At 40.8% G+C, this 10118-nt stretch overlaps 1 protein-coding gene across 2 annotated transcripts in view; it reads right to left on the bottom strand.

The window, feature by feature from the left end:
* Positions 1–317: 317 nt before the first annotated feature.
* Positions 318–10118, bottom strand: part of TRHR (thyrotropin releasing hormone receptor) — a 35166-nt gene continuing 25365 nt past the window's right edge. Inside the window, exons 2-3 of one of the 2 annotated variants that reach the window (XM_019528075.1) lie at positions 3139–3525; positions 318–461 (exon numbers count right to left, since the gene is read on the bottom strand). In XM_019528075.1, coding sequence (XP_019383620.1) covers positions 453–461; positions 3139–3525 — 396 coding nt within the window. In that variant the 3' untranslated portion in view covers positions 318–452. Of the gene's footprint in view, positions 462–3056; positions 3526–10118 lie in introns of those variants that run through there. The other variant, XM_019528073.1, reaches the window with a different exon arrangement.

The raw sequence follows: 10118 nt of genomic DNA, 5'->3' as shown, positions 1-10118 counted from the left end.
ACACAAATAGGGCCCAATCTTGTAGTCTTAGATTAGGCAAAACTTCCATTGAACTCTGGCTCTATGAAATCAAGTAAAGACTGCAGGTGTAGCTGAAAGGGAGGCTTGTTCTTTTAAAAGAAAGCGAGAACCTGTGATACAATTTGACACACACGTAATATATCAAGCATGTGTGAAGTCCAACTCAGATGCTTTTTTATGGAATCAGATCCTTAGTATTTTTTTCTTCCTCCCCAGGAACCTACTTTTGCTGCAAACAAGCAGATATTGTGCAGAAATATGTGGTCTCTCCTGGAGTCTGTAAGGGGACTTCTGAGTCTGTGAGTAGTTTTGGCTTTAATACAGGTTGTTGTAAATAGTGAACAGAAATATTAATAAGACCAGGCTGGTCTGGAGTGGTGTAAGACTGAGAGGAGCAGCAAAGTGGAAAATAGAAACAGCTTCCTTCATTCTCATATGACCTATAAAGGGAAATGGAAAAAATTAGCTACTCTGTGGATCATCTGACACACTGTTGTAGACCAAGTTAAGCCCTACTGGTGTTGTAAGCTAGCACAGTACTATTTTAAGAACAAATGGTGCTGGTTATCCACAGAAACATGTCAATGCTGTGTGTGTGGAAAGAAAGAGTTTGATTCATGCTGACTCTACAACTCCCTCTAGGGATGGGAGCTGTAGGACATGACTGAGGAGCTGCTTAGTTCACAGTACAGTGGGAACAATGCTGCTGATTCAGAGGTGTGTGGAGAGGGGTGTGCAGTGTCTGGGCCTTTCTACACACCACAAAAATGGTCTTTAAAGCAGCTTAAATGCCCTTTTGCATTGCTTTAATGGCTTTGCCGCTTGCAAGTTTGGTGGTGTATTCCGCTTTAAAGGCATCGCTGTTTGCACATTCGGCAGCATATTCCACTTTAAATGACTTTGGTACATAGCAAGATAAAACACCTCCAGGGTGTTTTAGTTTGCTACCTAACAAAGTGAAACAGTGCACGGGGTGCTGGAAGCTGATGTGCTGAGGGTTAGCAGGCGCCACGCAGTTCAGGGCAGACAGGCTCCACTGAAGAGAAAAAAAAAGCAGCAAGATTGATCTTTTTCTTTTCTTTTCTCTCCAGAGCCCGCCTCCCTGCCTGAGCTGCCCTGGGGCCCAGTGCTTCCTTCCATGGCCAAATGGAGGTTGGTGCTTCCCTCCGTGTCTGTACAGCCACTGGGACTGCCTGAGCTGGGTGCCAGCAGGCTCGTGCCAGCTGCAGGCCCTCATGCAGCTCAGGGACCACTTGGCCCGCTGGCAACTTGCCTTCCCTCCTCACCCCCCAACCCCGGCGGAAAAGGCAGGTAAGGATCAGGTCCCCACCTTTGTGTACATGCCATGAGGGTTTAGTTTAGCTTAGTTCTCCCTAGATTGAAGCGGTCTTTTAAAAAACCCACCATTTCAATTTAGGGATAATTAAACCCCCATAGCGTGAACAAGCTGCTATGTTTCTGTTCAGTTCCTGCATTCCAGCTGCAGCTGCCCAGCCTCTGCCTCCATGTTGGAGTGGATTTCATGATCTTCAGCTTCCACACAAAGCTGATCCTGGAAGGGTACTGAGTACCTTTTGTTATGTGTTGAGCGCCTTGAATCTCTCTGGCTTTTTTTACAGCCATGAATACTGAGGGGAGTCAGTAGCTGAGCTTACCATGAGGGGGATGAATTTCATTCTAACAAGTGATAGTCAATGCTGATGAGTCAGGAGCCACATGAGCGGTCAGTGTACCAAGGAGCCACAACATAGATGTCCATAGGGGAACGGTGGCAAACACATTCCAGCCCCAAAGCTGAAAAAGTACATTAGTTAATAGAGTTACGTTGTATTATTCATGATTCAGGAGAAGCAAGCCCAATGCATAATGTCTTTAGAAAAAAAACTTTGATGTGATTTTCTGTGAAGAATCCACAAGTAATAAGTTGAAGGCTTGGGGGCTGCTGTCCTGGGTATCATTATTCCCATTGATTTGGGTAAGGAGAAGTTGATTTGATTCCAACTCCCTCATGTATTCTGTGTTTTGAATATACAGCAAAATGGACCATAGGATCATAGAAATTAGGGTTGGAAGGCACCTGAGGAGGTCTTCTAGTCCAAACCCCCACAGGACCACCCCCAACTTTTAAACATTTAGGAAAACGTAACTCCTTACCATTTCATGTATTTATGCAAATTGATTTTGGACATTTTTATTAAGACTGGACAGCTGCCAATGGTTTGATGGCAGAAGGAGCTAGAGTCACGAGGGGGACCTGGGTGCCTAACTGTGACTTTAGGTTCCTAAGTCCAAAATCTAAAGAATCCTTGTGTGACCTTATGAGCATCTAAGTTTCTGCCAACAAAAGCCCCCTGATACTTATGTTTCTGCCCCGGTCATGCACAAAGCCAGCTAAACCTTGATAATACCAAGTTTTTTGGCACTAAACTGATGCCTGAGACCCACACAAGCATGGACTTGCACCTGATTCTTCCACCTCACATATGAGTGGACCAACCATTGAGCTTGAAGGTTCAGGCTCTTGTGTGCATTTTGTTTGCACATAATGTACCTTTACGTGAAGTTAAGCAGCTCTATTTCAATTTTTGGAAAAATGGCAGTTTTTTCAAATAAGCACAAAATTAGAACATTTCATGGTATTTGAGAACGGAGTTGTCCAATGTGAAAAATGACTGCAATTAGTTGTGAATATGTGAAAACGATTTAGAAAATAGCCATTAGCAGTATATTCAAAATCAAACAATGGTGGGAATTTTGGACTACAAAAATATGTGCGTATGTTACAATTTTTAATGAAAATTTACTTCAAGTCTGCCAAAAAAAAATCAGGTAAAGGTAAACAATCCTTCTGCTAAAAGTCTAAGAAAACATTTTATTTTTCCTACTGTTTTCAAGTAAAATATATTTTCAGCTCTCCTTGTAGATTCTCCCAGGAGTTTCAAGGGCCTAGATTTTCATCTGGTGTACATCACGTCAGCACTGCTAAAGTAAAGGAGTTGTATTGATTTATACCAGATGAGGATCTAGCTTTGATTTTTTTTTGTGGTCTGGTTCCTTGTATATGCACACAACATATTGGTTATTATTAATAGTATGTTAGGTGTTGCTAAATGTTACCTCAGAAGGCAAACATGTATCATCGAAGGACATTTTTGCAGAAGACAGGTAGGTGTTGGTGATGGTAATGTCTTCTAGTTCAGTGCTGAAGTGCTCAGACTCCTTTATGGCATTATAGTTTAGAGCCACACTGTAATTAGCAGGTTTCTCTGAGTGTTTCTGCTGGCAGTTGCAGAGTTTCCTGAAGGCTGCTCTGAATTTCTGGGACATGAGATTGTAAATCACAGGATTGATGGCACTATTTAGATAAATGCAGATTCTACAAAATAACAGGAACCAATTTTCTTGGAAAGGCTTGGAGAGAAAGGAGTTTACAACAACCAGTGTCCGATATGGCATCCATAACAAGGCGAAGAGTATGACAACTACAGCCAGCATCTTGGTAACCTATGGGAAACACAAAGATAGAAGATTGGAATTCAGTACTTTCTAGGCAAATACACATTACAAGCTATATATTATGTGGCCAACCTCAGACTCCATGTTTAAACCTCCTGAATTTCATGATGATCTGAAATACATCTGGTTCAGAATTTAACCCTATTCCTTTTAATCTGCAGTAAGACAAATTCACAGATCCGAACTCCCATGAACATTTATAAAATAGGGTTTGGTTCATTAGGGCTGATACGTAATCCCTATTTAAGGCTGTTTGCCACTACTATAATCAGGAAGAAGTGTCTACCCCCACTCGAAGGAAAGGAACTCATCTCTTCTTCAGTAATATTAAGAACTTGCTAACCACTGAGCTACTTATCAACTTCAACGGCTACTACCAAGGTAATGGTTGAGTGCAAAATTAATGTTATCCCCCATCCATGGCTGATTCAGATTTGTTTCTAATCTTAAAAGCCGAAGCATTTAATTTAAAACTAGGTTTTTGCCATATGATTTATATTCCATGATTTAAAATTTTAAATTATAGCCTAAAGTTTGGGGATAATCTTCTGAGTCTTAGAATTCTAGGAAAACTCACTTACTGAGTTTGTTCCTTAATAAAAGAAATTAAAAATACTAACCTATGAGCGGTCCAAAAGAGCTTAAATAAACTCAGTAAAAAGAATGAAAAACGTGTGCGTGAAAATCAGTGTGTTCTTATTCTGATCCTTTCCTTTGCAAATGCACCTGTCACTCTAAGAATAAGTTAGGTTTATCAGTGACTGGTAAGTAAAAGGCAGTATATGCAAGTTAAACATTTAAGAAAGTTTAAGAAACATATTAATAGTCAAGGTGGCATTTTGTTGATGATGAGTTAGCACAGTAGAAATATACCATCACATCAATAGTGGGACTGCCCAGTATAAATCAATATGGAACCCAGGCAGTTTTATATGCAGGAACTGGGCAGGGTGAGGATACTTACTAGTTAACTGATAAAAGTGTCTTCACTGTGTTTCTTTGTCTTTTCCTTCTCTTGCCAAGACAGAATGATTGCAAATTACTGACAAACTAATTTATCACCAGGTGATCAATGTTGTTACTCATTATGCCCAGCCTCCTTCCTTTGAGTAGCAGAAGAAATATGGCAATGCTAAAGCAGATCCTACTACAATAAGTGTTATTCAGGCTATGTGGGTATAATTTCATTGCTTCCAGGAAGGATATACATTTTAATTAATTCAGCAACAGGACTGACGTTTACTTCGTTAACTCTCCTAAAACCCCTCTGACTATGTTTGCTTATTTTGTTTTTATGTCTTTATTAAAGCTGTAGGAGGGGACATAATTTTCTTGTCTTGTAATCAGATTGTTCATTATGTAGAAAATTTGCAGTTTTATTGCCCAAGGTATACAGTTTCCCCTATCTGGGTAAAAAAAGACATACCAGCTATAACTAGTTTTCCACACTTACATTTTTTCTCTTCGTACTTACAGATATTTCTATTTATAATTATTTATATTTATACAATTTAAAACCTCTGTTTATTCCACATTTTATGAGATAGCTTAGGAATTTAGAATACGTATGCAGGAAGTGGTAGACCCGGGTGTAGTAACCTCCTCAGATGCAGGTTGAAACTCTCACCTCCCTGTTGGTGCTCTAACCATCAGGCTATTGGCCAGTTTGAAACAATGCCACTGAGCAGAAAGGCATGCATGATGCATAGGTGCAGAGAGAGAGCAGAAGAGGTAGCCTGATGATACAACCCCTTTCCACTAAGAGAGGGGTTATCTGAATTCTGGCTTCTAAACTCATTATGATTATACAGTGGTTGCATCTACATGTGTGCTTTAATGCACATTAGCCTATTTTAATGTGCATTAAAGGGTCACAAAAAAACCATGCTCTTTAGCTAATGTGCATTAAAATAGGCCAATGCACATTTTTCTAGTACTTCACAATAGAGGTTGTGTCTACACATGCATTAATGCACCTTTTCTCATGTGCATTAAATTTGGTACCTCTGGGCATTTTTACACATGCTCTGGTAGGCATGGGGAGGCACTTTAATTAGCAAGCCATGTTAATTAAAAGTGCCTGAGTTTCATGTGTATCAGTGTCTCCTCACTGAAAAATAGTGGTGGGATGGGGCACTTTGAACTAAAGCTCATTTTATGAGCTTTAGTTCAAAGTGCCCCCCCACCATTTTTTAATGCAAGGATGCTGATACACGTGATGCTAGAGTCTGGAGGAGCGCATTCATTTCCATGTTCCAGCAGACTCAGTTAATCAAGTCTGCTCCAATGCACTGGCTTTCCAGCATGTCAAAGCAGGCTCCCTTCGCTTGTATAGCAGCCCTCCAATGAGGGGTGCTAAATTAATGCACAATAGGCTGCGCTAACATGTAGTAATGCCTTTGCATGCTTTTTAGTGACAATGTGCAACAGACCATTTTACTGTGCATTAGCATGATGTAACTTCTTTTTTTAGGTGATACTTTAATGCACAATAAAATAGTCTACTGAGCATTAAAGCACATTTGTGGATGAGCCCAGAGGTACTAGATTTAATGTGCATTACCTAAAGTGCATTAATGAATGTGTAGATGCACCCAGTTATTGGTAAAACATAAGAACAGTCCTGGATCAGGGACTGGAAACAAGAAGTTTCCAGAACATGTGTATTGGACCTGACCTCTCCTAAGCCTTAGATAGGGGCACACCTTTTTTTTGAAGGCCAAATAGCTTGAAATGTCAGACAGGTACCAAGAAGCTCATTTCAGCCATCCTGACAGTGCTTCTGGGCATGTACAGTAGCAGAAGTTTACACCACTGAAGCCACATAGATGGCTACAGAATCTCAGATGCCCAAGCTGCAGATATTTTTTGTAAACTCCTCACTTGGATTTAGGCATTTGACTTCTACATACGTTTTATTTTTAAACACATGCATGTTCTGGATCTGGGCGACAGTGTCTTGTAATTCTGCCAGCCATGCTTTACTGTTACCCCATTTCACTCTGGGCATGACTGAGCCAGACTGGATAATAAAGTTTCAACTGTTGTTATTGTCTTTCCTTCCTCCCTCCAAGGTTGTTTTGAGTTCAGTTGCAGTCAAGCTCTTAAAATGAAGCAAGTCTATTCAGATGAGAATAACCACTCTTTGTGGGAAATGATCCACTTATTTTAAGGGAGAAAGAACTGTATCATGTTTGTGGTTCATTGTACTGGTTGTTTTTCCAGTGTGACCCAGACCAACTAGCAAATGTCGCAGTTTGGTACAGGCGTTCAAAAAGAGAACGAGTAACAGCAACAATCTTCACAGATAAAAATCATTTTCTTACCAAATGCTCAGTGAGGGGTTTTGAGATCATCTCTAGCTAATCACAAGCTATTTAAATGTTATCTTGATTTTAGCATAACTGTATGGGAGAATATTGCAGACATTCCCTTACAATAGTTATAGTAGGTATACGTTTGAATTCTCTGTTCTCTTTGGAGGAAATTAATCATACTCTCTTTATCAAGAAACTAAGTGTTCTTACTAATGGGATTTAAGGAAAATAGCTCATATGATATAGTAGTATAAAATGAATTATCTACAGCAGGGGTTGGGAATGCATGGCCTGCAGGCCCATGAAAAGATTGGATTTGACCCATGGCCAGGAGGAATCAGTAGCATACAGCAGCAGAGAAAAATTTTCCATCCTGTCTCCTACATTTCTCTGCTACATACCCTGCCCAGTGTGCCTTGGACAGTGTCTAGCAGGTGGCTGCCTCAGGCTATGTGCCCAGCTCTGTGCCACAAGCTGTTCTCTCATTCCACTACTGCATCTTACTCTTGCTGCTGAATTCAGATCTACCCATCACAATTAGTGATGAAAAGTGGGTATGAATGGTGGCAACTGCAAGTGGAGGCTGGAGATGGGGACATGAGAGCAGCCTTGGCCCAGAGCAGGGAGGTCTAGGGCACTGCACAGGGGATCAGCAGCCCACAGCAGTGGCCGGGTTACAAGTAGTGTCCCGTCACTCATAGACGTTGCTGACTCCTGGTTTGCGGGTCTGAGCCACAGCACATTCAAGTCAACAGACATTCTTCCACTGGCTTCAATGGGCTTTGGACTTGGGCCCTAGACACTGGGTATGTCTACACGTGCGCCTGACTGCTGTTGTTACTGTGCAGTCATTTAGCCGTACTAACGGTAATAACCATTACTGTGCAGTCCCGGCAGTACACAGGTCGTTTCCAGCCCTACTGCACGGTAGTAATCAGATACTATGTAGTAGCTTATTGCTACCTCACTCACAGTAGCACATCACTACTGCGCAGTAGCACTGGCGTCATGGTTCATGCCCACCAATGCTACAGTGACACAGTATCTCATGTAGGCATGCCCACTGGTATCTCTGCTCTCTGTCCCTCTTTTTAGTCTGACACTCTTTGACCCCCTCAGCATCTGAACCCCCCAACCACTGTGCTGAAGAGAGTTCAGGTAGTGCTGCTGGGGTCACAGCCTGCTTACTGAAAGCGTATTGGGTGTAAACATAGGACTAACATTTAAAATAGCAAGGAGAAATGTAACTTCCAAGTGCCATTCATGAAGACATGGCTTTCTTATGTATACATCAAGTCTGAGTTAAGCTGGTAAAATTTAATTACATGTGGATTACTGAATGGGAGACCTACTGCAAAGGGCTGAGTTTTGGTGGAAATTTACTTCTTTCTGTAACACTGGTAAGTAAGCGTTACTAGTCCCCTCAGAAGTGGTTGCAGAGAATAGGAGTTGTTAAAAGTCTCTTACAGAACGATCACATTCTCACTCAAGTGTAGGTGGTTGTGTTTTAACTCTAAAAGCCCCTCATTTATTCAGTTCCAAGGACTGAAGGTTGGGGTCTGTTGCATGTAAACCAAGATGAAATACTTCTTACAGGTTCTCAAAGAGATTCAAATCTACAACATGAGTTGATCTGAATTAGCCGTTATGGGTTTCTACTCATTGAGGAATAAGGGGCCAAATCTTCCTGTTTGTACCTCACTGGGGTTGCTCAGGTGTAACAAGGAGCATGTAGCCTAAGGTGTTTAAGTATAATAATCCTACTAAAGCTCCCGTGCCAATTGTCAGGCTGCCGGATATTAAACATAATTAAACCTTATCCATGTTTCAAGGCAAATTCTTTTGAGTAATAGCTAATCAATGCAGGACTGCTGTAGGAACCAAGATTTACATGTTTTTCAACCTTATTTTGTTACTTTCCTTCCAATGACACAAAGTGCCCAATTCAAAGCCTGCTGAAGACAACAGATAGATTTATGATGGCTTTCCATAGAGTTTGGATCAGGCCACCAGGCTCTAAATCCCTCAGTAATTATTCATATGAAGGATAGCACAGCTTGATTGCTCTTTTCTTGGGGATGTGCAGTTCATATTGTAGATTCAGAATACAAATTGTTCCTACCTGAGAAAATTGAAAACATGACTGAATGGCTTTGGGCAAATCCATTTTAGGCCAAATTAGCAGTGTACTTTCAATGAGGATGAAGTGGTTCAGTTTGAATGTATTTCTGGCTGTACTTAACCACTCTTAAGATCCAGTGATTTAGGTTCTGAAAATGTTCTGGAAAACATTTCAAAAGGCTCCTACTAAACAGAATCTGAGTATCTTAATTCTGCACTGATATTCTTATTCTTCCTGCTCTATGCATGGCCTCAAAAACCTCTTTGTATTAAGCAAGTACTTAAGAGAGGAAGAGTTAAATATTCACAGTATTCCCGCTTTGCTAACTACTATAATTGTTTTCTCCTCTGAATCTTATTTTTATTGTGTCAGCAGATAAAAGGTTTAGTCTTTCTAACTGCACTAAACAAGTATGACAAGGTTTTAAGGGCTTCTGGTATTTCTCTTCTTTTGTTTTCCACACCATCAAACTAAAGCTTTCAATGCTTATTGAAGTCTTGAGAATTTTGGATGCACAAAGTAGAAGGATTGGGTCTAGGAAATAAATCTAGAATACTGGTATAAAAATAGTAATACAGATACATTTGAACAAGTTTCATCACCAATAAAACAATGCTGGCTAAGGCTGTATTTTTTTATGACCATTTTGTTATAACGTTTTGTTAAAAACTGACATTTTCCTGTGCAAAACATAACACATTATTGACTGGAGAAGTGAGAATAGTAGAGGAGAAAGCAAAGAAAAGAAAATTTTCTGTAGCAAAGTCCAGGACTCCTCTCTCTTCCTGAAATCTGACTTCATTTCATCCTCTACTTTCTATTTTCAGTAGTCTAGTCTGTAAGACTTTTCCTTATGTCTATTTCATAGTTTCATAGTTTCATAGATTTAGGGTCGGAAGGGACCTAATAGATCTTCTAGCCCGACCCCCCGCCAGGGCGGGAGAACAACAAAACCCCAAAACAAGAAACGGGACTCAAATGAGTCCAGCCAGGTAGGCATCCAGCCTCTTCTTAAAGACCCCCAGGGTAGGGGCCAGCACCACTTCCCTTGGAAGTTGGTTCCAGCTCCTAGCCGCCCTAACTGTGAAGTAGTTCTTGCGGATGTCCAATCTATACCTCCTCTCCATCAACTTGTGCCCATT

This window comes from Gavialis gangeticus, unplaced genomic scaffold, assembly GCF_001723915.1.
Source record: "Gavialis gangeticus isolate Ggan-Ray unplaced genomic scaffold, GavGan_comp1, whole genome shotgun sequence".
NCBI classification, from domain to species: domain Eukaryota; kingdom Metazoa; phylum Chordata; order Crocodylia; family Gavialidae; genus Gavialis; species Gavialis gangeticus.
This window is presented reverse-complemented; position numbering and strand designations above follow the sequence as displayed.